The sequence below is a fragment of the Schistocerca piceifrons genome, chromosome 9, assembly GCF_021461385.2.
Source record: "Schistocerca piceifrons isolate TAMUIC-IGC-003096 chromosome 9, iqSchPice1.1, whole genome shotgun sequence".
Taxonomy (NCBI): Eukaryota; Metazoa; Arthropoda; class Insecta; order Orthoptera; family Acrididae; genus Schistocerca; species Schistocerca piceifrons.
The window spans coordinates 206,811,447-206,837,575 of record NC_060146.1 but is presented as its reverse complement, the minus strand read 5'-3'; the positions used below and the strand labels follow the sequence as shown (position 1 = coordinate 206,837,575).

The following is a 26,129-nucleotide window of genomic DNA, read 5'->3' as shown; positions in this document are numbered from 1 at the left end:
TTGTGTAGGTAAAACAGATGGGGCCCTCGCCTGTGTTGTAAGTGAAGGAGACTGGGCCCTCACCTGTGGTGTAGGTGAAGGAGATGGGGTCCGCACCTGTGGTGTACGTTAGGAGATTGGGACATCACCTGTCGTGTAGGTTAGGAGACTGGGCACTCACCTGTGGTGTAGGTGAAGGAGATGGCGCCCTAACTTGTGGTGTGGGTGAAGGAGATGGGGCCCTCGCCTGTGGTGTAGGTTAGGAGATGGGACCCTCACCTATGGTGTAGGTGAAGGAGATAGAGCCCTCACCTGTGTAGATGAAGATGATGCCTGAGCTATTGTGCAGGTGAAGGAGATAGGGCCCCAACCTGTGGTGAAGGAGATGGGGCCCTCATTGTGTAGGTGAAATAGATGGAGCCCTCACCTCAGCTGTAAGTGAAGGTGATAGAGGCCTCGACTGTGTTGTAAGTGAAGGAGACTGGGCCCTCACCTGTTGTGTAGGTGAGGGGACTGTACCCTCACCTGTGGTGTAGATGAAGGAGATGAGGTCCTCAGCCATTGTGTAGCGAAACAGATGGGGCCCTCACGTGAGCTGTAAGTGAAGGTGATAGGGACGTCACCTGTGTTGTTAGTGAAGGAGACTGGGCCCTAATCTGTGGTATAGATGAAGGAGATGGGGCCCCCACCTGAGGTGAAGGAGATGGACCCTTCAGGCATTGTGTAGGTGAAACAGATGGGGCCCTCACCTGTGGTGCAAGTGAAGGAGACTGGGCCCTCACCTGTGTTGTAAGTGAAGGAGACTGGGACCTCACCTGTGGTGTAGGTGAGGGAGATGAGGCCCTCACCTGTGTAGATGGAAATGAGGCCCTCAGCTATTGTGTAGGTGAAGGAGATAGGGCCCTAACCTGAGGCGAAGGAGATTGGGATCTCAGTCATTGTGTAGGTGAAACAGATGGGGCCTTAAACTGTGTTGTAAGTGAAGGAGACTGGGCCCTCACCTGTGGTGTAGGTGAAGGAGATGGGGCCCTCACCTGTGTAGATGAAGATGAGGCCCTCAGCTATTGAGTAGGTGAAGGAGATAGGGCCCTAACCTGTGATGAAGGAGATGGGGCCCTCTGGTATTGTGTAGGTGAAAAAGATGGGCCCTCACCTGTGGTGTAAGTGAAGGAGACTGGGCCCACACTTGTAAGTGAGGGAGACTGGGCCCTCACCTGTTGTGTAGATGAAGGAGATGGTGTCCTCAGCCATTGTGTAGGTGAAACAGATGGGGCCCTCACCTGAGCTGTAAGTGAAGGTGATAGGGGCCCCACCTGTATTGTAAGTGTAGGAGACTGGGCCCTCACCTGTGGTGTAAGTGAGGAGACTGGGTCCTCCCCTGTGGTGTAAGTGAAGGATATGGGGCCCTCACCTGTGTAAATGAAGATGAGGCCCTCAGTTATTCTGTAGGTGAAGGAGATAGGGCCATAACCTGTGGTGTAGGTGAGGAGACTGGGCGTTCACCTGTTGTGTAGATGAAGGAGATGGGGTCCTCAGCCATTGTGTAGGTGAAACACATGGGGCCCTCACCTTAGCCGTAAGTGAAGGTGATACGTGCCTCACCTGTGTTGTAAGTGAAGGAGACTGGGCCTTCACCTGTGGTGTAAGTGAGGAGACTGGGCGCTCACCTGTGGTGTGGCTGAAGGAGATGGGCCCCTCACCTGTGGGCATGAAGATGAGGCCCTCCGCTATTGTTTAGGTGAATGAGATAGGGCCCTAAACTGTGGTGAAGGAGATAGGGCCCTCAGCAATTGTGTAGGTGAAACAGGTGTCACCCTCACCTGAGCTGTAGGTGAAAGTGATATGTGCCTCACCTGTGTTGTAAGTGAAGGAGACTGGGCCCTCACCTGTGTTGTAAGTGAGGAGACTGGGCCCTCACCTGTGGTGTGGGTGAAGGAGATGGGTCCCTCACCTGTGTAGATGAAGATGAGGCCCTGAGCTATTGTGTAGGTGAAGGAGATAGGGCCCTAACCTGTGGTGAAGGAGATGGGGCTCTCAGTCATTGTGTAGGTGAAATAGATGGGGCCCTCACCTGAGCTGTAAGTGAAGGTGATAATGGCCACATCTGTGTTGTAAGTGAACGAGACTGGGCTCTCACCTGTGGTGTAGGTGAAGGAGACTGGGCCCTCGCCTGTGGTGTAGGTGAAGGAGACTGGGCCCTCACCTGTGGTGTAGCTTAGGAGACTTGGCCCTCACCTGTGTTGTAAGTGAGGAGACTGGGCTCTCACCTGTGGTGTGGGTGAAGGAGATGGGTCCCTCACCTGTGTAGATGAAGATGAGGCCCTGAGCTATTGTGTAGGTGAAGGAGATAGGGCCCCAACCTGTGGTGAAGGAGATGCTGCCCTCAGTCATTGTGTAGGTGAAATAGATGGGGCCCTCACCTGAGCTGTAAGTGAAGGTGATAATCGCCTCATCTGTGTTGTAAGTGAAGGAGACTAAGCTCTCACCTGTGGTGTAGATGAAGGAGACTCCGCCTCACCTGTGGTGTGGGTTAGAAGACTGGCTCCTCACCTGTGTTGTAAGTGAGGAGACTGGGCCCTCACCTGTGGTGTGGGTGAAGGAGATGTGTCCCTCACCTGTGGTGTAGGTTAGGAGACTGGGCCCTCACCCATGGTGTAGGTGAAGGAGACTGGGCCCTCACCTGTGGTGTAGGTTAGGTGACTGGGCCCTCACCTGTGTTGTAAGTGAGGAGACTGGGCCCTCACCTGTGGTGTGGGTGAAGGACACTGCGCCCTCACCTGTGGTGTAGGTTAGGAGACTGGGCCCTCACCTGTGGTGTAGGTGAAGGAGACTGGGCCCTCACCTGTGGTGTAGGTTAGGAGACTGGGCCCTCACCTGTGGTATAGGTGAAGGAGACTGGGCCCTCACCTGTGGTGTAGGTTAGGGGACTGGGCCCTCACCTGTGTTGTAAGTGAGGAGACTGGGCCCTCACCTGTGGTGTAGGTTAGGAGACTGGGCCCTCACCTGTGTTGTAAGTGAGGAGACTGGGCCCTCACCTGTGGTGTAGGTTAGGAGACTGGGCCCTCACCTGTGGTGTAGGTGAAGGAGACTGGGCCCTCACCTGTGGTGTAGGTTAGGAGACTGGGCCCACACCTGTGGTGTGGGTGAAGGAGACTGGGCCCTCAGCTGTGGTGTAGGTGAAGGAGACTGGGCCCTCACCTGTGGTGTAGGTTAGGAGACTGGGCCCTCACCTGTGTTGTAAGTGAGGAGACTGGGCCCTCACCTGTGGTGTGGGTGAAGGAGACTGGGCCCTCACCTGTGGTGTAGGTGAAGGAGACTGGGCCCTCACCTGTGGTGTAGGTTAGGAGACTGGGCCCTCACCTGTGTTGTAAGTGAGGAGACTGGGCCCTCACCTGAGCTGTAGGTGAAAGTGATACGTGCCTCACCTGTGCTGTAGGTGAAGGAGACTGGGCCCTCACCTGTGGTGTAGGTTAGGGGACTGGGCCCTCACCTGTGTTGTAAGTGAGGAGACTGGGCCCTCACCTGTGGTGTAGGTTAGGAGACTGGGCCCTCACCTGTGTTGTAAGTGAGGAGACTGGGCCCTCACCTGTGGTGTAGGTTAGGAGACTGGGCCCTCACCTGTGGTGTAGGTGAAGGAGACTGGGCCGTCACCTGTGGTGTAGGTTAGGAGACTGGGCCCTCACCTGTGGTGTGGGTGAAGGAGACTGGGCCCTCAGCTGTGGTGTAGGTGAAGGAGACTGGGCCCTCACCTGTGGTGTAGGTTAGGAGACTGGGCCCTCAGCTGTGTTGTAAGTGAGGAGACTGGGCCCTCACCTGTGGTGTGGGTGAAGGAGACTGGGCCCTCACCTGTGGTGTAGGTGAAGGAGACTGGGCCCTCACCTGTGGTGTAGGTTAGGAGACTGGGCCCTCACCTGTGTTGTAAGTGAGGAGACTGGGCCCTCACCTGTGGTGTAGGTAAAGGAGACTGGGCCCTCACCTGTGGTGTAGGTTAGGAGACTGGGCCCTCACCTGTGTTGTAAGTGAGGAGACTGGGCCCTCACCTGTGGTGTAGGTTAGGAGACTGGGCCCTCACCTGTGGTGTAGGTGAAGGAGACTGGGCCCTCACCTGTGGTGTAGGTTAAGAGACTGGGCCCTCACCTGTGTTGTAGGTGAGGAGACTGGGCCCTCACCTGTGGTGTGGGTGAAGGAGACTGGGCCCTCACCTGTGGTGTAGGTGAAGGAGACTGGGCCCTCACCTGTGGTGTAGGTTAGGAGACTGGGCCCTCACCTGTGGTGTGGGTGAAGGAGACTGGGCCCTCAGCTGTGGTGTAGGTGAAGGAGACTGGGCCCTCACCTGTGGTGTAGGTTAGGAGACTGGGCCCTCAGCTGTGGTGTAGGTGAAGGAGACTGGGCCCTCACTTGTGGTGTAGGTGAAGGAGACTGGGCTCTCACCTGTGGTGTAGGTGAAGGAGTCTGGACTCTCACCTGTGGTGTAGGTTAGGAGACTGGGCCCTCACCTGTGGTGTGGGTGAAGGAGACTGGGCCCTCACCTGTGTTGTAAGTGTAGGAGACTGGGCTCTCACCTGTGGTGTAGTTGAAGGAGACTGGGCCCTCACCTGTCGTGTAGGTGAAGGAGACTGGCCCCTAACCTGTGGTGTAGGTGAAGGAGACTGGGCTCTCACCTGTGGTGTAGGTTAGGAGACTGGGCCCTCACCTGTGGTGTGGGTGAAGGAGACTGGGCCCTCACCTGTGTTGTAAGTGAAGGAGACTGGGCTCTCACCTGTGGTGTAGGTTAGGAGACTGGGCCCTCACCTGTGGTGTAGGTGAAGGAGACTGAGCCCTCACCTGTGGTGTAGGTTAGGAGACTGGGCCCTCACCTGTGGGGTAGGTGAAGGAGACTGGGCCCTCACCTGTGGTGTAGGTGAAGGAGACTGGGCTCTCACCTGTGGTGTAGGTGAAGGAGACTGGGCCCTCACCTGTGGTGTAGGTTAGGAGACTGGGCCCTCACCTGTGTTGTAAGTGAGGAGACTGGGCCCTCACCTGTGGTGTAGGTGAAGGAGACTGCGCCCTCACCTGTGGTGTAGGTTAGGAGACTGGGCCCTCACCTGTGGTGTAGGTGAAGGAGACTGGGCCCTCACCTGTGGTGTAGGTTAGGAGACTGGGCCCTCACCTGTGTTGTAAGTGAGGAGACTGGGCCCTCACCTGTGGTGTGGGTGAAGGAGACTGGGCCCTTACCTGTGGTGTAGATTAGGAGACTGGGCCCTCACCTGTGGTGTAGGTTAGGAGACTGGGCCCTCACCTGTGGTGTAGGTGAAGGAGACTGAGCCCTCACCTGTGGTGTAGGTTAGGAGACTGGGCCCTCACCTGTGTTGTAAGTGAGGAGACTGGGCCCTCACCTGTGGTGTGGGTGAAGGAGATTGGGCCCTCAACTGTGGTGTAGGTGAAGGAGACTGGGCCCTCACCTGTGGTGTAGGTTAGGAGACTGGGCCCTCACCTGTGGTGTGGGTGAAGGAGACTGGGCCCTCACCTGTGGTGTGGGTGAAGGAGACTGGGCCCTCACCTGTGTTGTAAGTGAAGGAGACTGGGCTCTCACGTGTGGTGTAGTTAAAGGAGACTGGGCCCTCACCTGTCGTGTAGGTGAAGGAGTCTGGACTCTCACCTGTGGTGTAGGTTAGGAGACTGGGCCCTCAGCTGTGGTGTAGGTGAAGGAGACTGGCCCCACACCTGTCGTTTAGGTGAATGAGACTGGCCCCTCACCTGTGGTGTAGTTGAAGGAGACTGGTCTCTCACCTGTGGTGTAGGTTAGGAGACTGGGCCCTCACCTGTGGTGTGGGTGAAGGAAACTGGGCCCTCCCCTGTGTTGTAAGTGAAGGAGACTGGGCTCTCACCTGTGGTGTAGGTGAAGGAGACTGGGCCCTCACCTGTGGTGTAGGTCAAGGAGACTGGGCTCTCACCTGTGGTGTAGGTTAGGAGACTGGGCCCTCACCTGTGGTGTAGGTGAAGGAGACTGGGCCCTCACCTGTGATGTAGGTTAGGAGACTGGGCCCTCACCTGTGGGGTAGGTGAAGGAGACTGGGCCCTCACCTGTGGTGTAGGTGAAGGAGACTGGGCTCTCACCTGTGGTGTAGGTTAGGAGACTGGGCCCTCACCTGTGGTGTGGGTGAAGGAGACTGGGCCCTCACCTGTGGTGTAGGTGAAGGAGACTGGGCTCTCACCTGTGGTGTAGGTTAGGATACTGGGCCCTCATCTGTGGTGTAGATGAAGGAGACCAGGCCCTCACCTGTGGTGTAGGTAACGGAGACTGGGCTCTCACCTGTGGTGTAGGATAGGAGACTGGGCCCTCACCTGTGTTGTAGGTGATGGAGACTGGGCCCTCACCTGTGCGGTAGGTGAAGGAGACTGGGCCCTCACCTGTGGTGTGGGTGAAGGAGACTGGGCCCTCACCTGTCGTGTAGGTTAGGAGAGTGGTCCCTCACCAGTGGTGTGGAAGAAGGAGCCTGGGACCTCACCTGTGGTGTAGGTGAACGAGACTGGGCCCTCAACTGTGGGGTAGGTGAAGGTGACTGGGCTCTCACTTGTGGTGTAGGTTAGGAGACTGGGCCCTCACTTGTGGTGTAGGTGAAGGACACTGGGCCCATACCTATGGTGTAGGTTAGGAGACTACGCCCTCACCTGTGGTGTGGGTGAAGGAGACTGGGCCCACACCTGTGGTGTAGGTTAGGAGACTGAGCCCTCACCTGTGGTGTGGGTGAAGGAGACTGGGCCCTCACCTGTGGTGTAGGTGAAGGAGACTGGGCTCTCACCTGTGGGGTAGGTGAAGGAGACTGGGCCCTCACCTGTGGTGTAGGTGAAGGAGACTGGGCCCTCACCTGTGGTGTAGGTGAAGGAGATTGGGCCCTCACCTGTGGTGTGGGTGAAGGAGACTGGACCCTCACTTGTGGTGTGGGAGAAGGAGACTGGGCCCTCACCTGTGGTGTAGGTTAGGAGACTGGGCCCTCACCTGTGGTGTGGGTGAAGGAGACTGGACCCTCACCTGTGGTGTAGGTGAAGGAGACTGGGCCCTCACCTGTGGTGTAGGTGAAGGAGACTGGGCCCTCACCTGTGGTGTAGCTTAGGAGACTGGGCCCTCACCAGTGGTGTGGGTGAAGGAGACTGTGCCCTCACTTGTGGTGTAGGTGAAGGAGACTGGGCCCTCACCTGTGTGTGGGTGAAGGAGACTGTGCCCTCACCTGTGGTGTAGGTGAAGGAGACTGGGATCTCATCTGTGGGGTAGGTGAAGGAGACTGGGCCCTCACCAGTGGGGTAGGTGAAGGAGACTGGGCCCTCACCTGTGGTGTAGGTGAAGGAGACTGGGCCCTCACCTGTGGTGTAGGTGAAGGAGACTGGGCCCTCACCTGTGGTGTAGGTGAAGGAGACTGGGCTCTCACCTGTGGGGTAGGTGAAGGAGACTGGGCCCTCACCTGTGGTGTAGGTGAAGGAGACGGAGACCTCACCTGTGGTGTGGGTGAAGGAGACTGGACCCTCACCTGTGGTGTGGGTGAAGGAGACTGAGCCCTCACCTGTGGTGTAGGTGAGGAAACTGGGACCACACCTGTGGTGTGGGTGAAGGAGACTGGGCCCTCACCTGTGGTGTAGGTGAAGGAGACTGGGCCCTCACTTGTGGTGTAGGTGAAGGAGATTGGGCCCTCACCTGTGGTGTAGGTTAGGAGACTGGGCCCTCACCTGTAGTGTGGGTGAAGGAGACTGGGCCCTCACCTGTGGTGTAGGTGAAGGAGACTGGGCTCTCACCTGTGGGGTAGGTGACGGAGACATGGCCCTCACCTGTGGTGTAGGTAAAGGAGACTGGGCCCTCACCTGTGGTGTGGGTGAAGGAGACTGGGCCCTCACCTGTGGTGTAGGTTAAGGAGACTGGGCCCTCACCTGTGGTGTGGGTGAAGGAGACTGCGCCCTCACCTGTGGTGTAGGTTAGGAGACTGGGCCCTCACCTGTGTTGTAAGTGAAGGAGACTGGGCTCTCACCTGTGGTGTAGGTTAGGAGACTGGGCCCTCACCTGTGGTGTGGGTGAAGGAGACTGGGCCCTCACCTGTGGTGTAGGTGAAGGAGACTGGGCCCTCACCTGTGTTGTAAGTGAAGGAGACTGGTCTCCCACCTGTGGTGTAGGTTAGGAGACTGGGCCCTCACCTGTGGTGTGGGTGAAGGAGACCGGGCCCTCAACTGTGGTGTAGGTGACGGAGCCTGGGCCCTCACTTGTGGAGTAGGTAAAGGAGACTGGGCCCTCACCTGTGGTGTAGGTGAAGGAGACTGGGCTCTCACCTGTGGTGTAGGTTTGGGCCCTCACCTGTGGTGGGGGTGAAGGAGACTGGGCCCTCACCTGTGGTGTAGGTGAAGGAGACTGGGCCCTCACTTGTGGTGTAGGTGAAGGAGACTGGGCCCTCACCTGTGGTGTAGGTTAGGAGACTGGGCCCTCACCTGTGGTGGGGGTGAAGGAGACTGGGCCCTCACCTGTGGTGTAGGTGAAGGAGACTGGGCTCTCACCTGTGGGGTAGGTGACGGAGACATGGCCCTCACCTGTGGTGTAGGTAAAGGAGACTGGGCCCTCACCTGTGGTGTAGGTGAAGGAGACTGGGCCCTCACCTGTGGTGTAGGTTAAGGAGACTGGGCCCTCACCTGTGGTGTGGGTGAAGGAGACTGCGCCCTCACCTGTGGTGTAGGTTAGGAGACTGGGCCCTCACCTGTGTTGTAAGTGAAGGAGACTGGGCTCTCACCTGTGGTGTAGGTTAGGAGACTGGGCCGTCACCTGTGGTGTGGGTGAAGGAGACTGGGCCCTCACCTGTGGTGTAGGTGAAGGAGACTGGGCCCTCACCTGTGTTGTAAGTGAAGGAGACTGGTCTCTCACCTGTGGTGTGGGTTAGGAGACTGGGCCCTCACCTGTGGTGTGGGTGAAGGAGACCGGGCCCTCACCTGTGGTGTGGGTGACGGAGCCTGGGCCCTCACTTGTGGAGTAGGTAAAGGAGACTGGGCCCTCACCTGTGGTGTAGGTGAAGGAGACTGGGCTCTCACCTGTGGTGTAGGTTTGGGCCCTCACCTGTGGTGGGGGTGAAGGAGACTGGGCCCTCACCTGTGTTGTAGGTGAAGGATACTGGGCCCTCACCTGTGTTGTAGGTGAAGGAGACTGGGCTCTCACCTGTGGTGTAGGTGAAGGAGACTGGGCCCTCACCTGTGTTGTAAGTGAGGAGACTGGGCCCTCACCTGTGGTGTGGGTGAAGGAGATGGGTCCCTCGCCTGTGTAGATGAAGATGAGGCCCTGAGCTATTGTGTAGGTGAAGGAGATAGGGCCCCAACCTGTGGTGAAGGAGATGGGGCCCTCAGTCATTGTGTAGGTGAAATAGATTGGGCCCTCACCTGAGCTGTAAGTGAAGGTGATAATCGCCTCATCTGTGTTGTAAGTGAAGGAGACTAAGCTCTTACCTGTGGTGTAGGTGAAGGAGACTCCGCCTCACCTGTGGTGTAGGTTAGGAGACTGGCTCCTCACCTGTGTTGTAAGTGAGGAGACTGGGCCCTCACCTGTGGTGTGGGTGAAGGAGATGTGTCCCTCACCTGTGGTGTAGGTTAGGAGACTGGGCCCTCACCCATGGTGTAGGTGAAGGAGACGGGGCCCTCACCTGTGGTGTGGGTGAAGGAGACTGGGCCCTCACCTGTGTTGTAAGTGAAGGAGACTGGGCTCTCACCTGTGCTGTAGGTGAAGGAGACTGGGCCCTCACCTGTGGTGTAGGTGAAGGAGACTGGGCCCTCACCTGTGTTGTAAGTGAAGGAGACTGGTCTCTCACCTGTGGTGTAGGTTAGGAGACTGGGCCCTCACCTGTGGTGTGGGTGAAGGAGACCGGGCCCTCACCTGTGGTGTGGGTGACGGAGCCTGGGCCCTCACTTGTGGAGTAGGTAAAGGAGACTGGGCCTTCACCTGTGGTGTAGGTGAAGGAGACTGGGCTCTCACCTGTGGTGTAGGTTTGGGCCCTCACCTGTGGTGTGGGTGAAGGAGACTGGGCCCTCACCTGTGGTGTAGGTGAAGGAGACTGGGCCCTCACTTGTGGTGTAGGTGAAGGAGACTGGGCCCTCACCTGTGGTGTAGGTTAGGAGACTGGGCCCTCACCTGTGGTGGGGGTGAAGGAGACTGGGCCCTCACCTGTGGTGTAGGTGAAGGAGACTGGGCTCACACCTGTGGGGTAGGTGACGGAGACATGGCCCTCACCTGTGGTGTAGGTAAAGGAGACTGGGCCCTCACCTGTGGTGTAGGTGAAGGAGACTGGGCCCTCACCTGTGGTGTAGGTTAAGGAGACTGGGCCCTCACCTGTGGTGTGGGTGAAGGAGACCGCGCCCTCACCTGTGGTGTAGGTTAGGAGACTGGGCCCTCACCTGTGTTGTAAGTGAAGGAGACTGGGCTCTCACCTGTGGTGTAGGTTAGGAGACTGGGCCCTCACCTGTGGTGTGGGTGAAGGAGACTGGGCCCTCACCTGTGGTGTAGGTGAAGGAGACTGGGCCCTCACCTGTGTTGTAAGTGAAGGAGACTGGTCTCTCACCTGTGGTGTAGGTTAGGAGACTGGGCCCTCACCTGTGGTGTGGGTGAAGGAGACCGGGCCCTCACCTGTGGTGTGGGTGACGGAGCCTGGGCCCTCACTTGTGGAGTAGGTAAAGGAGACTGGGCCCTCACCTGTGGTGTAGGTGAAGGAGACTGGGCTCTCACCTGTGGTGTAGGTTTGGGCCCTCACCTGTGGTGGGGGTGAAGGAGACTGGGCCCTCACCTGTGTTGTAGGTGAAGGATACTGGGCCCTCACCTGTGTTGTAGGTGAAGGAGACTGGGCTCTCACCTGTGGTGTAGGTGAAGGAGACTGGGCCCTCACCTGTGTTGTAAGTGAGGAGACTGGGCCCTCACCTGTGGTGTGGGTGAAGGAGATGGGTCCCTCACCTGTGTAGATGAAGATGAGGCCCCGAGCTATTGTGTAGGTGAAGGAGATAGGGCCCCAACCTGTGGTGAAGGGGATGGGGCCCTCAGTCATTGTGTAGGTGAAATAGATTGGGCCCTCACCTGAGCTGTAAGTGAAGGTGATAATCGCCTCATCTGTGTTGTAAGTGAAGGAGACTAAGCTCTTACCTGTGGTGTAGGCGAAGGAGACTCCGCCTCACCTGTGGTGTAGGTTAGGAGGCTGGCTCTTCACCTGTGTTGTAAGTGAGGAGACTGGGCCCTCACCTGTGGTGTGGGTGAAGGAGATGTGTCCCTCACCTGTGGTGTAGGTTAGGAGACTGGGCCCTCACCCATGGTGTAGGTGAAGGTGACGGGGCCCTCACCTGTGGTGTGGGTGAAGGAGACTGGGCCCTCACCTGTGTTGTAAGTGAAGGAGACTGGGCTCTCACCTGTGCTGTAGGTGAAGGAGACTGGGCCCTCACCTGTGGTGTAGGTGAAGGAGACTGCGCTCTCACCTGTGGTGTAGGTGATGGAGACTGGGCCCTCACCTGTGGTGAAAAAAATGAAATGTCGTGTGGCTAGGGCCTCCCGTCGGGTAGACCGTTCGCCTGGTGCAGGTCTTTCGATTTGACGCCACTTCGGCGACCTGTGGTGTAGGTTAGGAGACTGGGCCCTCACCTGTGTTGTAAGTGAGGAGACTGGGCTCTCACCTGTGATGTAGGTGAAGGAGACTGCGCCCTCACCTGTGGTGTAGGTTAGGAGACTGGGCCCTCACCTGTGGTGTAGGTGAAGGAGACTGGGCCCTCACCTGTGTTGTAAGTGAGGAGACTGGGCCCTCACCTGTGGTGTGGGTGAAGGAGACTGGGCCTTCACCTGTGGTGTAGATGAAGGAGACTGGGCCCTCACCTGTGGTGTAGGTTAGGAGACTGGGCCCTCACCTGTGGTGTGGGTGAAGGAGACTGGGCCCTCACCTGTGGTGTAGGTGAAGGATACTGGGCCCTCACCTGTGGTGTAGGTTAGGAGACTGGGCCCTCAGCTGTGGTGTAGGTGAAGGAGACTGGGCCCTCACCTGTGGTGTAGGTGAGGGAGACTGGGCTCTCACCTGTGGTGTAGGTGAAGGAGCCTGGACTCTCACCTGTGGTGTAGGTTAGGAGACTGGGCCCTCAACTGTGGTGTGGGTGAAGGAGACTGGGCCCTCACCTGTGTTGTAAGTGAAGGAGACTGGGCTCTCACCTGTGGTGTAGTTGAAGGAGACTGGGCCCTCACCTGTCGTGTAGGTGAAGGAGACTGGCCCCTCACCTGTGGTGTAGGTGAAGGAGACTGGTCTCTCACCTGTGGTGTAGGTTAGGAGATTGGGCCCTCATCTGTGGTGTGGGTGAAGGAGACTGGGCCCTCACCTGTGTTGTAAGTGAAGGAGACTGGGCTCTCACCTGTGGTCTAGGTGAAGGAGACTGGGCCCTCACCTGTGGTGTAGGTGAAGGAGACTGGGCTCTCACCTGTGGTGTAGGTTAGGAGACTGGGCCCACACCTGTGGTGTAGGTGAAGGAGACTGGGCCCTCACCTGTGGTGTAGGTTAGGAGACTGGGCCCTCACCTGTGGGGTAGGTGAAAGAGACTGGGCCCTCACCTGTGGTGTAGGTGAAGGAGACTGGGCTCTCACCTGTGGTGTAGGTTAGGAGACTGGGCCCTCACCTGTGGTGTGGGTGAAGGAGACTGGGCCCTCACCTGTGGTGTAGGTGAAGGAGACTGGGCTCTCACCTGTGGTGTAGGTTAGGATACTGGGCCCTCACCTATGGTGTAGGTGAAGGAGACTAGGCCCTCACCTGTGGTGTAGGTAACGGAGACTGGGCTCTCACCTGTGGTGTAGGATAGGAGACTGGACCCTCACCTGTGTTGTAGGTGAAGGAGACTGGGCCCTCACCTGTGCGGTAGGTGAAGGAGACTGGGCCCTCACCTGTGGTGTGGGTGAAGGAGACTGGGACCTCACCTGTGGTGTAGGTGAACGAGACTGGGCCCTCACCTGTGGGGTAGGTGAAGGTGACTGGGTTCTCACTTGTGGTGTAGGTTAGGAGACTGGGCCCTCACTTGTGGTGTAGGTGAAGGAGACTGGGCCCTCACCTATGGTGTAGGTTAGGAGACTACGCCCTCACCTGTGGTGTGGGTGAAGGAGACTGTTCCCTCACCTGTGGTGTAGGATAGGAGACTGGGCCCTCACCTGTGGTGTGGGTGAAGGAGACTGGGCCCTCACATGTGGTGTAGGTGAAGGAGACTGGGCTCTCACCTGTCGGGTAGGTGAAGGAGATTGGGCCCTCACCTGTGGTGTAGGTGAAGGAGACTGGGCCCTCACCTGTGGTGTAGGTGAAGGAGATTGGGCCCTCACCTGTGGTGTGGGTGAAGGAGAATGGACCCTCACCTGTGGTGTGGGAGAAGGAGACTGGGCCCTCACTTGTGGTGTAGTTTAGGAGACTGGGCCCTCACCTGTGGTGTGGGTGAAGGAGACTGGACCCTCACCTGTGGTGTAGGTGAAGGAGACTGGGCCCTACCCTGTGGTGTAGGTGAAGGAGACTGGGCCCTCACCTGTGGTGTAGGTTAGGAGACTGGGCCCTCACCAGTGGTGTGGGTGAAGGAGACTGGGCCCTCACCTGTGGTGTAGGTGAAGGAGACTGGGCCCTCACCTGTGTGTGGCTGAAGGAGACTGTGCCCTCACCTGTGGTGTAGGTGAAGGAGACTGGGCTCTCATCTGTGGGGTAGGTGAAGGAGACTGGGCCCTCACCAGTGGGGTAGGTGAAGGAGACTGGGCCCTCACCTGTGGTGTAGGTGAAGGAGACTGGGCCCTCACCTGTGGTGTAGGTGATGGAGACTGGGCCCTCACCTGTGGTGTAGGTGAAGGAGACTGGGCTCTCACCTGTGGGGTAGGTGAAGGAGACAGGGCCCTCACCTGTGGTGTAGGTGAAGGAGACGGAGCCCTCACCTGTGGTGTGGGTGAAGGAGACTGGACCCTCACCTGTGGTGTGGGTGAAGGAGACTGAGCCCTCACCTGTGGTGTAGGTGAGGAGACTGGGCCCTCACCTGTGGTGTGGGTGAAGGAGACTGGGCCCTCACCTGTGGTGTAGGTGAAGGAGACTGGGCCCTCACCTGTGGTGTAGCTGAAGGAGACTGGGCCCTCACCTGTGGTGTAGGTTAGGAGACTGGGCCCTCACCTGTGGTGTGGGTGAAGAAGACTGGGCCCTCACCTGTGGTGTAGGTGAAGGAGACTGGGCTCTCACCTGTGGTGTAGGTTAAGGAGACTGGGCCCTCACCTGTGGTGTGGGTGAAGGAGACTGGGCTCTCACCTGTGGTGTAGGTTACGAGACTGGGCCCTCACCTGTGGTGTGGGTGAGGGAGACTGGGCCCTCACCTGTGGTGTAGGTGAAGGAGACTGGGCCCTCACCTGTGTTGTAAGTGAAGGAGACTGGTCTCTCACCTGTGGTGTAGGTTAGGAGACTGGGCCCTCACCTGTGGTGTGGGTGAAGGAGACCGGGCCCTCACCTGTGGTGTGGGTGACGGAGCCTGGGCCCTCACTTGTGGAGTAGGTGAAGGAGACTGGGCCCTCACCTGTGGTGTAGGTGAAGGAGACTGAGCTCTCACCTGTGGTGTAGGTTTGGGCCCTCACCTGTGGTGGGGGTGAAGGAGACTGGGCCCTCACCTGTGTTGTAGGTGAAGGAGACTGGGCCCTCACCTGTGTTGTAGGTGAAGGAGACTGGGCTCTCACCTGTGGTGTAGGTGAAGGAGACTGGGCCCTCACCTGTGGTGTAGGTTAGGAGACTGGGCCCTCACCTGTGGTGTAGGTGAAGGAGACTGGGCAATCACCTGTGGTGTAGGTTAGGAGACTGGGCCCTCACCTGTGGTGTAGGTGAAGGAGACTAGGCCCTCACCAGTGGTTTAGGTTAGGAGCCTGGGCCCTCACCTGTGTTGTTAGTGAGGAGACTGGGCCATCACCTGTGGTGTGGGTGTAGGAGATGGGTCCCTCACCTGTGTAGATGAAGATGAGGCCCTGAGCTATTGTGTAGGTGAAGGAGATAGGGCCCTAACCTGTGGTGAAGGAGATGGGGCCCTCAGTCATTGTGTAGATGAAATAGATGGGGCCCTCGCCTGAGCTGTAAGTGAAGGTGATAATGGCCTCATCTGTGTTGTAAGTGAAGGAGAATGGGCTCTCACCTGTGGTGTAGGTGAATGAGACTGGGCCCACCCCTGTGGTGTAGGTTAGGAGACTGGGCCCACACCTGTGTTGTTAGTGAGGAGACTGGGCCATCACCTGTGGTGTGGGTGTAGGAGATGGGTCCCTCACCTGTGTAGATGAAGATGAGGCCCTGAGCTATTGTGTAGGTGAAGGAGATAGGGCCCTAACCTGTGGTGAACGAGATGGGGCCCTCAGACATTGTGTAGATGAAATAGATGGGGCCCTCACCTGAGCTGTAAGTGAAGGTGATAATTGCCTCATCTGTGTTGTAAGTGAAGGAGACTGGGCCCTCACCTGTGGTGTAGGTGAAGGAGACTGGGCCCTCACCTGTGGTGTAGGTTAGGAGACTGGGCCCTCACGTGTGTTGTAAGTGAGGAGACTGGGCCCTCACCTGTAGTATGGGTGAAGGGGACTGGGCCCTTACCTGTGGTGAAGGTTAGGAGACTGAGCCCTCACCTGTGGTGTAGGTTAGGAGACTGGGTCCTCACCTGTGGTGTAGGTGAAGGAGACTGGGCCCTCACCTGTGGTGTAGGTTAGGAGACTGGGCCCTCGCCTGTGTTGTAAGTGAGGAGATTGGGCCCTCACCTGTGGTGTGGGTGAAGGAGACTGGGCTCTTACCTGTGGTGTAGATTAGGAGACTGGGCCCTCACCTGTGGTGTAGGTTAGGAAACTGGGCCCTCACCTGTGGTGTAGGTGAAGGAGACTGGGCCCTCACCTGTGGTGTAGGTTGGGAGACTGGGCCCTCTCCTGTGTTGTAAGTGAGGAGACTGGGCCCTCACCTGTGGTGTGGTTGAAGGAGATGGCGCCCTCACCTGTGTGGATGAAGATGAGGCCCTGAGGTATTTTGTAGGTGAAGGAGTTAGGGCCCTAACCTGTGGTGAAGGAGATGGGGCCCTCAGTCATTGTGTGGGTGAAATAGATGGGGCCCTCACCTGAGCTGTAAGTGAAGGTGATAATGGCCTCATCTGTGTTGTAGGTGAAGGAGACTGGGCTCTCACCTGTGGTGTAGGTGAAGGAGACTGGGCCCTCACCTCTGGTGTAGGTTAAGAGACTGGGCCCTCACCTGTGGTGAAGGTTAGGAGACTGGGCCCTCACCTGTGGTGTAGGTGAAGGAGACTGGGCCCTCACCTGTGGTGTAGGTTAGGAGGCTGGGCCCTCACCTGTGTTGTAAGTGAGGAGACTGGGCCCTCACCTGTGGTGTTGGTGAAGGAGATGGGTCCCTCACCTGTGTACATGAGGATGGGGCCCTGAGCTATTGTGTAAGCGAAGGAGATAGGGCCCTAACCTCTGGTGAAGGAGATGGGGCCCTCAGTCATTGTGTAGGTGAAATAGATGGGGCCCTCACCTGAGCTGTAAGTAAAGGTGATAATGTCCCCATCTGTGTTTTAAGTGAAGGAGACTGGGCTCTCACCTGTGATGTAGGAGAAGGAGACTGGGCCCTCACCTGTGGTGTAGTTTTGGAGACTGGGCCCTCACCTGTGGTGTAGGTGAAGGAGACAGGGCCCTCACCTGTGGTGTAGGTTAGGAGACTGGGCCCTCACCTGTGTTGTAAGTGAGGAGACTGGGCCCTCACCTGTGTTGTGGGTGAAGGAGATGGGTCTCTCACCTGTGTAGATGAAGATGAGGCCCTGAGCTATTGTGTAGGTGAAGGAGATAGGGCCCTAACCTGTGGTGAAGGAGATGGGGCCCTCAGTCATTGTGTAGGTGAAATAGATGGGGCCTTCTCCTGAGCTGTAAGTGAAGGTGATAATGGCCTCATCTGTGTTGTAAGTGAATGAGACTGGGCTCTCACCTGTGGTGTAGGTAAAGGAGACTGGGCCCTCACCTGTATTATAGGTTAGGAGACTGGGCCCTCACCCGTGTTGTAAGTGAGGAGACTGGGCCCTCACATGTGGTGTGCGTGAAGGAGATGGGTCCCTCACCTGTGGTGTAGGTGAAGGAGACTGGGCTCTCACCTGTGGTGTAGGTTAGGAGACTGGGCCCTCACCTGTGGTGTGGGTGAAGGAGACTGGGCCCTCACCTGTGGTGTAGGTGAAGGAGACTGGGCTCTCACCTGTGGTGTAGGTTAGGATACTGGGCCCTCACCTATGGTGTAGGTGAAGGAGACTAGGCCCTCACCTGTGGTGTAGGTAACGGAGACTGGGCTCTCACCTGTGGTGTAGGATAGGAGACTGGACCCTCACCTGTGTTGTAGGTGAAGGAGACTGGGCCCTCACCTGTGCGGTAGGTGAAGGAGACTGGGCCCTCACCTGTGGTGTGGGTGAAGGAGACTGGGACCTCACCTGTGGTGTAGGTGAACGAGACTGGGCCCTCACCTGTGGGGTAGGTGAAGGTGACTGGGTTCTCACTTGTGGTGTAGGTTAGGAGACTGGGCCCTCACTTGTGGTGTAGGTGAAGGAGACTGGGCCCTCACCTATGGTGTAGGTTAGGAGACTACGCCCTCACCTGTGGTGTGGGTGAAGGAGACTGTTCCCTCACCTGTGGTGTAGGATAGGAGACTGGGCCCTCACCTGTGGTGTGGGTGAAGGAGACTGGGCCCTCACATGTGGTGTAGGTGAAGGAGACTGGGCTCTCACCTGTCGGGTAGGTGAAGGAGATTGGGCCCTCACCTGTGGTGTAGGTGAAGGAGACTGGGCCCTCACCTGTGGTGTAGGTGAAGGAGATTGGGCCCTCACCTGTGGTGTGGGTGAAGGAGAATGGACCCTCACCTGTGGTGTGGGAGAAGGAGACTGGGCCCTCACTTGTGGTGTAGTTTAGGAGACTGGGCCCTCACCTGTGGTGTGGGTGAAGGAGACTGGACCCTCACCTGTGGTGTAGGTGAAGGAGACTGGGCCCTCACCTGTGGTGTAGGTGAAGGAGACTGGGCCCTCACCTGTGGTGTAGGTTAGGAGACTGGGCCCTCACCAGTGGTGTGGGTGAAGGAGACTGGGCCCTCACCTGTGGTGTAGGTGAAGGAGACTGGGCCCTCACCTGTGTGTGGCTGAAGGAGACTGTGCCCTCACCTGTGGTGTAGGTGAAGGAGACTGGGCTCTCATCTGTGGGGTAGGTGAAGGAGACTGGGCCCTCACCAGTGGGGTAGGTGAAGGAGACTGGGCCCTCACCTGTGGTGTAGGTGAAGGAGACTGGGCCCTCACCTGTGGTGTAGGTGATGGAGACTGGGCCCTCACCTGTGGTGTAGGTGAAGGAGACTGGGCTCTCACCTGTGGGGTAGGTGAAGGAGACAGGGCCCTCACCTGTGGTGTAGGTGAAGGAGACGGAGCCCTCACCTGTGGTGTGGGTGAAGGAGACTGGACCCTCACCTGCGGTGTGGGTGAAGGAGACTGAGCCCTCACCTGTGGTGTAGGTGAGGAGACTGGGCCCTCACCTGTGGTGTGGGTGAAGGAGACTGGGCCCTCACCTGTGGTGTAGGTGAAGGAGACTGGGCCCTCACCTGTGGTGTAGCTGAAGGAGACTGGGCCCTCACCTGTGGTGTAGGTTAGGAGACTGGGCCCTCACCTGTGGTGTGGGTGAAGAAGACTGGGCCCTCACCTGTGGTGTAGGTGAAGGAGACTGGGCTCTCTCCTGTGGTGTAGGTTAAGGAGACTGGGCCCTCACCTGTGGTGTGGGTGAAGGAGACTGGGCTCTCACCTGTGGTGTAGGTTAGGAGACTGGGCCCTCACCTGTGGTGTGGGTGAGGGAGACTGGGCCCTCACCTGTGGTGTAGGTGAAGGAGACTGGGCCCTCACCTGTGTTGTAAGTGAAGGAGACTGGTCTCTCACCTGTGGTGTAGGTTAGGAGACTGGGCCCTCACCTGTGGTGTGGGTGAAGGAGACCGGGCCCTCACCTGTGGTGTGGGTGACGGAGCCTGGGCCCTCACTTGTGGAGTAGGTGAAGGAGACTGGGCCCTCACCTGTGGTGTAGGTGAAGGAGACTGAGCTCTCACCTGTGGTGTAGGTTTGGGCCCTCACCTGTGGTGGGGGTGAAGGAGACTGGGCCCTCACCTGTGTTGTAGGTGAAGGAGACTGGGCCCTCACCTGTGTTGTAGGTGAAGGAGACTGGGCTCTCACCTGTGGTGTAGGTGAAGGAGACTGGGCCCTCACCTGTGGTGTAGGTTAGGAGACTGGGCCCTCACCTGTGGTGTAGGTGAAGGAGACTGGGCAATCACCTGTGGTGTAGGTTAGGAGACTGGGCCCTCACCTGTGGTGTAGGTGAAGGAGACTAGGCCCTCACCAGTGGTTTAGGTTAGGAGCCTGGGCCCTCACCTGTGTTGTTAGTGAGGAGACTGGGCCATCACCTGTGGTGTGGGTGTAGGAGATGGGTCCCTCACCTGTGTAGATGAAGATGAGGCCCTGAGCTATTGTGTAGGTGAAGGAGATAGGGCCCTAACCTGTGGTGAAGGAGATGGGGCCCTCAGTCATTGTGTAGATGAAATAGATGGGGCCCTCGCCTGAGCTGTAAGTGAAGGTGATAATGGCCTCATCTGTGTTGTAAGTGAAGGAGAATGGGCTCTCACCTGTGGTGTAGGTGAATGAGACTGGGCCCACCCCTGTGGTGTAGGTTAGGAGACTGGGCCCACACCTGTGTTGTTAGTGAGGAGACTGGGCCATCACCTGTGGTGTGGGTGTAGGAGATGGGTCCCTCACCTGTGTAGATGAAGATGAGGCCCTGAGCTATTGTGTAGGTGAAGGAGATAGGGCCCTAACCTGTGGTGAACGAGATGGGGCCCTCAGACATTGTGTAGATGAAATAGATGGGGCCCTCACCTGAGCTGTAAGTGAAGGTGATAATTGCCTCATCTGTGTTGTAAGTGAAGGAGACTGGGCCCTCACCTGTGGTGTAGGTGAAGGAGACTGGGCCCTCACCTGTGGTGTAGGTTAGGAGACTGGGCCCTCACGTGTGTTGTAAGTGAGGAGACTGGGCCCTCAAGTGTAGTATGGGTGAAGGGGACTGGGCCCTTACCTGTGGTGAAGGTTAGGAGACTGAGCCCTCACCTGTGGTGTAGGTTAGGAGACTGGGTCCTCACCTGTGGTGTAGGTGAAGGAGACTGGGCCCTCACCTGTGGTGTAGGTTAGGAGACTGGGCCCTCGCCTGTGTTGTAAGTGAGGAGATTGGGCCCTCACCTGTGGTGTGGGTGAAGGAGACTGGGCTCTTACCTGTGGTGTAGATTAGGAGACTGGGCCCTCACCTGTGGTGTAGGTTAGGAAACTGGGCCCTCACCTGTGGTGTAGGTGAAGGAGACTGGGCCCTCACCTGTGGTGTAGGTTCTGAGACTGGGCCCTCTCCTGTGTTGTAAGTGAGGAGACTGGGCCCTCACCTGTGGTGTGGTTGAAGGAGATGGCGCCCTCACCTGTGTGGATGAAGATGAGGCCCTGAGGTATTTTGTAGGTGAAGGAGTTAGGGCCCTAACCTGTGGTGAAGGAGATGGGGCCCTCAGTCATTGTGTGGGTGAAATAGATGGGGCCCTCACCTGAGCTGTAAGTGAAGGTGATAATGGCCTCATCTGTGTTGTAGGTGAAGGAGACTGGGCTCTCACCTGTGGTGTAGGTGAAGGAGACTGGGCCCTCACCTCTGGTGTAGGTTAAGAGACTGGGCCCTCACCTGTGGTGAAGGTTAGGAGACTGGGCCCTCACCTGTGGTGTAGGTGAAGGAGACTGGGCCCTCACCTGTGGTGTAGGTTAGGAGGCTGGGCCCTCACCTGTGTTGTAAGTGAGGAGACTGGGCCCTCACCTGTGGTGTTGGTGAAGGAGATGGGTCCCTCACCTGTGTACATGAGGATGGGGCCCTGAGCTATTGTGTAAGCGAAGGAGATAGGGCCCTAACCTCTGGTGAAGGAGATGGGGCCCTCAGTCATTGTGTAGGTGAAATAGATGGGGCCCTCACCTGAGCTGTAAGTAAAGGTGATAATGTCCCCATCTGTGTTTTAAGTGAAGGAGACTGGGCTCTCACCTGTGATGTAGGAGAAGGAGACTGGGCCCTCACCTGTGGTGTAGTTTTGGAGACTGGGCCCTCACCTGTGGTGTAGGTGAAGGAGACAGGGCCCTCACCTGTGGTGTAGGTTAGGAGACTGGGCCCTCACCTGTGTTGTAAGTGAGGAGACTGGGCCCTCACCTGTGTTGTGGGTGAAGGAGATGGGTCTCTCACCTGTGTAGATGAAGATGAGGCCCTGAGCTATTGTGTAGGTGAAGGAGATAGGGCCCTAACCTGTGGTGAAGGAGATGGGGCCCTCAGTCATTGTGTAGGTGAAATAGATGGGGCCTTCTCCTGAGCTGTAAGTGAAGGTGATAATGGCCTCATCTGTGTTGTAAGTGAATGAGACTGGGCTCTCACCTGTGGTGTAGGTAAAGGAGACTGGGCCCTCACCTGTATTATAGGTTAGGAGACTGGGCCCTCACCCGTGTTGTAAGTGAGGAGACTGGGCCCTCACATGTGGTGTGGGTGAAGGAGATGGGTCCCTCACCTGTGTAGATGAAGATGAAGCACTGAGCTATTGTGTGGGTGAAGGAGATAGGGCCCTAACCTGTGGGGAAGGAGACGGGGCCCTCAGTCATTGTGTAGGTGAAATAGATGGGGCCATCACGTGAGCTGTAAGTGACGGTGATAATGGCCTCATCTGTGTTGTAAGTGACGGAGACTGGGCTCTCACCTGTGGTGTAGGTTAAGGAGACTGGGCCCTCACCTGTGGTGTAGGTTAGGAGACTGGGCCCTCACCTGTGGTGTGTGTGAAGGAGAATGGGACCTCACCTGTGGTGTAGGTGAAGGAGACTGGGCCCTCACCTGTGGTGTAGGTGAAGGAGACTGGGCCCTCACCCGTGGTGTAGGTTAGGAGACTGGGCCCTCACCTGTGGTGTGGGTGAAGGAGACTGGGCCATCACCTGTGGTGTAGGTGAAGGAGACTGGGCTCTCACCTGTGGTGTAGGTTAAGAGCCTGGGCCCTCACCTGTGTTGTTAGTGAGGAGACTGGGCCATCACCTGTGGTGTGGGTGTAGGAGATGGGTGCCTCACCTGTGTAGATGAAGATGAGCCCCTGAGCTATTGTGTAGGTGAAGGAGATAGGGCCCTAACCTGTGGTGAAGGAGATGGGGCCCTCAGTCTTTGTGTAGATGAAATAGATGGGGCCCTCACCTGAGCTGTAAGTGAAGGTGATAATGGCCTCATCTGTGTTGTAAGTGAAGGAGACAGGGCTCTCACCTGTGGTGTAGGTGAAGGAGACTGGGCCCTCACCTGTGGTGTAGGTTAGGAGACTGGGCCCTCACCTGTGTTGTTAGTGAGGAGACTGGGCCATCACCTGTGGTGTGGGTGTAGGAGATGGGTCACTCACCTGTGTAGATGAAGATGAGGCCCTGAGCTATTGTGTAGGTGAAGGAGATAGGGCCCTAACCTGTGTTGAAGGAGATGGGGCCCTCAGTCATTGTGTAGATGAAATAGATGGGGTCCTCACCTGAGCTGTAAGTGAAGGTGATAATGGCCTCATCTGTGTTGTAAGTGAAGGAGACTGGGCCCTCACCTGTGGTGTAGGTGAAGGAGACTGGGCCCTCACCTGTGGTGTAGGTTAGGAGACTGGGCCCTCACCTGTGTTGTAAGTGAGGAGACTGGGCCCTCACCTGTGGTGTGGGTGAAGGAGACTGGGCCCTTACCTGTGGTGTAGATTAGGAGACTGGGCCCTCACCTGTGGTGTAGGTTAGGAGACCGGGCCCTCACCTGTGTTGTAAGTGAGGAGACTGGGCCCTCACCTGTGGTGTGGGTGAAGGAGACTGGGCCCTTACCTGTGGTGTAGATTAGGAGACTGTGCCCTCACCTGTGTTGTAGGTTAGGAGACTGGGCCCTCACCTGTGGTGTAGGTGAAGGAGACTGGGCCCTCACCTGTGGTGTAGGTTAGGAGACTGGGCCCTCACCTGTGTTGTAAGTGAGGAGATTGGGCCCTCACCTGTGGTGTGGGTGAAGGAGACTGGGCCCTTACCTGTGGTGTAGATTAGGAGACTGGGCCCTCACCTGTGGTGTAGGTTAGGAGACTGGGCCCTCACCTGTGATGTAGGTGAAGGAGACAGGGCCCTCACCTGTGGTGTAGGTTAGGAGACTGGGCCCTCACCTGTGTTGTAAGTGAGGAGACTGGGCCCTCACCTGTGTTGTGGGTGAAGGAGTTGGGTCTCTCACCTGTGTAGACGAAGATGAGGCCCTGAGCTATTGTGTAGGTGAAGGAGATAGGGCCCTAACCTGTGGTGAAGGTGATGGGGCCCTCAGTCATTGTGTAGGTGAAATGGATGGGGCCCTCTCCTGAGCTGTAAGTGAAGGTGATAATGGCCTCATCTGTGTTGTAAGTGAAGGAGACTGGGCTCTCACCTGTGGTGTAGGTAAAGGAGACTGGGCCCTCACCTGTATTATAGGTTAGGAGACTGGGCCCTCACCTGTGTTGTAAGTGAGGAGACTGGGCCCTCACATGTGATGTGGGTGAAGGAGATGGGTCCCTCACCTGTGTAGATGAAGATGAAGCACTGAGCTATTGTGTGGGTGAAGGAGATAGGGCCCTAACCTGTGGGGAAGGAGACGGGGCCCTCAGTCATTGTGTAGGTGAAATAGATGGCGCCATCACGTGAGCTGTAAGTGACGGTGATAATGGCCTCATCTCTGTTGTAAGTGAAAGAGACTGGGCTCTCAGCTGTGGTGTAGGTTAAGGAGACTGGGCCCTCACCTGTGGTGTAGGTTAGGAGACTGGGCCCTCACCTGTGGTGTGGGTGAAGGAGAATGGGCCCTCACCTGTGGTGTAGGTGAAGGAGACTGGGCCCTCACCTGTGGTGTAGGTGAAGGAGACTGGGCCCTCACCGGTGGTATAGGTTAGGAGACTGGGCCCTCACCTGTGTTGTGGGTGAAGGAGAAGGGTCTCTCACCTGTGTAGATGAAGATGAGGCCCTGAGCTATTGTGTAGGTGAAGGAGATAGGGCCCTAACCTGTACTGAAGGAGATGGGGCCCTCAGTCATTGTGTAGGTGAAATAGATGGGGCCCTCTCCTGAGCTGTAAGTGAAGGTGATAATGGCCTCATCTGTGTTGTAAGTGAAGGAGACTGGGCTCTCACCTGTGGTGAAGGTAAAGGAGACTGGGCCCTCACCCGTATTATATGTTAGGAGACTGGGCCCTCACCTGTGTTGTAAGTGAGGAGACTGGGTCCTCACATGTGGTGTGGGTGAAGGAGATGGGTCCCTCACCTGTGTAGATGAAGATGAAGCACTGAGCTATTGTGTGGGTGAAGAAGATAGGGCCCTAACCTGTGGGGAAGGAGACGGGGCCCTCAGTCATTGTGTAGGTGAAATAGATGGGGCCATCACGTGAGCTGTAAGTGACGGTGATAATGGCCTCATCTGTGTTATAAGTGAAGGAGACTGGGCTCTCACCTGTGGTGTAGGTTAAGGAGACTGGGCCCTCACCTGTGGTGTAGGTTAGGAGACTGGGCCCTCACCTGTGGTGTGGGTGAAGGAAAATGGGCCCTTACCTGTGGTGTAGGTGAAGGAGACTGGGCCCTCACCCGTGGTGTAAGTGAAGGAGACTGGGCCCTCACCTGTGGTGTAGGTTAGGAGACTGGTCCCTCACCTGTGGTGTGGGTGAAGGAGACTGGGCCCTCACCTGTGGTGTGGGTGAAGGAGACTGGGCTCTCACCTGTGGTGTAGGTTAGGAGACTGGGCCCTCAGCTGTGGTGTAGGTGAAGGACTCTGGACTCTCACCTGTGGTGTAGGTTAGGAGACTGGGCCCTCACCTGTGGTGTGGGTGAGGGAGACTGGGCCCTCACCTGTGCTGTAAGTGAAGGAGACTGGGCTCTCACCTGTGGTGTAGTTGAAGGAGACTGGGCCCTCACCTGTGGTGTAGGTGAAGGAGACTGGGCCCTCACCTGTGGTGTAGGTGAAGGAGACTATGCTCTCACCTGTGGTGTAGGTTAGGAGACTTGGCCCTCACCTTTGGTGTGGGTGAAGGAGACTGGGCCCTCACCTGTGTTGTAAGTGAAGGAGACTGGGCTCTCACCTGTGGTGTAGGTGAAGGAGACTGGGCCCTCACCTGTGGTGTAGGTGAAGGAGACTGGGCTCTCACCTGTGGTGTAGGTTAGGTGACTGGGCCCTCACCTGTGGTGTAGGTGAAGGAGACTGGGCCCTCACCTGTGGTGTAGGTTAGGAGACTGGGCCCTCACCTGTGGGGTAGGTGAAGGAGACTGGGCCCTCACCTGTGGTGTAGGTGAAGGAGACTGGGCTCTCACCTGTGGTGTAGGTTAGGAGACTGGGCCCTCACCTGTGGTGTGGGTGAAGGAGACTGGGCCCTACCTTTGGGGTAGGTGAAGGTGACTGGGCTCTCACCTGTGGTGTAGGTTAGGAGACTGGGCCCTCACCTGTGGCGTAGGTGAAGGAGACTGGGCCCTCACCTGTGGTGTAGGTTAGGGGACTGCGCCCTCACCTGTGGTGTGGGTGAAGGAGACTGGGCCCTCACCTGTGGTGTAGGTTTGGAGACTGGGCACTCACCTGTGGTGTGGGTGAAGGAGACTGGGCACTCACCTGTGGTGTAGGTGAAGGAGGCTGGGCTCTCACCTGTGGGGTAGTTGAAGGAGACTGTGCCCTCACCTGTGGTGTAGGTGAATAGAGACTGGGCCCTCACCTGTGGTGTGGGTGAAGGAGATTGGGCCCTCACCTGTGGTGTGGGTGAAGGAGACTGGGCCCTCACCTGTGGTGTGGGAGAAGGAGACTGGGCCCTCACCTGTGGTGTAGGTTAGGAGACTGGGCCCTCACCTGTGGTGTGGGTGAAGGAGACTGGGCCCTCACCTGTGGTGTAGGTGAAGGAGACTGGGCCCTCACCTGTGGTGTAGGTGAAGGAGGCTGGGCCATCACCTGTTGTGTAGGTTAGGAGACTGGGCCCTCACCTGTGGTGTGGGTGAAGGAGACTGGGCCCTCACCTGTGGTGTAGGTTAAGGAGACTGGGCCCTCACCTGTGTGTGGGTGAAGGAGAGTGGGCCCTCACCTGTGTTGTAAGTGAAGGAGACTGGTCTCT

At 57.4% G+C, this 26,129-nt stretch overlaps 2 protein-coding genes across 2 annotated transcripts; both read right to left on the bottom strand.

Moving 5' to 3' along the window:
- Positions 1–630: 630 nt before the first annotated feature.
- On the bottom strand, positions 631–8,517 carry LOC124716864 (mucin-2-like). Its single transcript, XM_047243417.1, has 9 exons — positions 8,428–8,517; positions 8,140–8,329; positions 7,188–7,484; positions 6,696–6,860; positions 6,174–6,369; positions 2,183–2,404; positions 1,133–1,422; positions 981–1,040; positions 631–827 (listed from the first exon to the last, which is right to left on the bottom strand). The coding sequence occupies exons 1-9, from the start codon at positions 8,515–8,517 to the stop codon at positions 631–633; spliced, it is 1,707 nt and encodes a 568-aa protein (XP_047099373.1).
- Positions 8,518–8,866: 349 nt separating this feature from the next.
- On the bottom strand, positions 8,867–25,966 carry LOC124716863 (mucin-2-like). The gene is made up of 20 exons (XM_047243415.1): positions 25,871–25,966; positions 25,607–25,805; positions 24,856–24,987; positions 22,491–22,649; positions 22,175–22,333; positions 20,808–20,872; positions 18,924–19,212; positions 18,136–18,432; positions 17,644–17,841; positions 17,285–17,448; positions 14,410–14,698; positions 13,622–13,918; positions 13,130–13,327; positions 12,803–12,934; positions 11,266–11,463; positions 10,565–11,104; positions 10,106–10,270; positions 9,818–9,949; positions 9,588–9,752; positions 8,867–9,426 (listed from the first exon to the last, which is right to left on the bottom strand). Exons 1-20 carry the CDS (start codon positions 25,964–25,966, stop codon positions 8,867–8,869), a joined length of 4,434 nt encoding a protein of 1,477 aa, XP_047099371.1.
- Between the last annotated feature and the right edge of the window lie 163 nt (positions 25,967–26,129).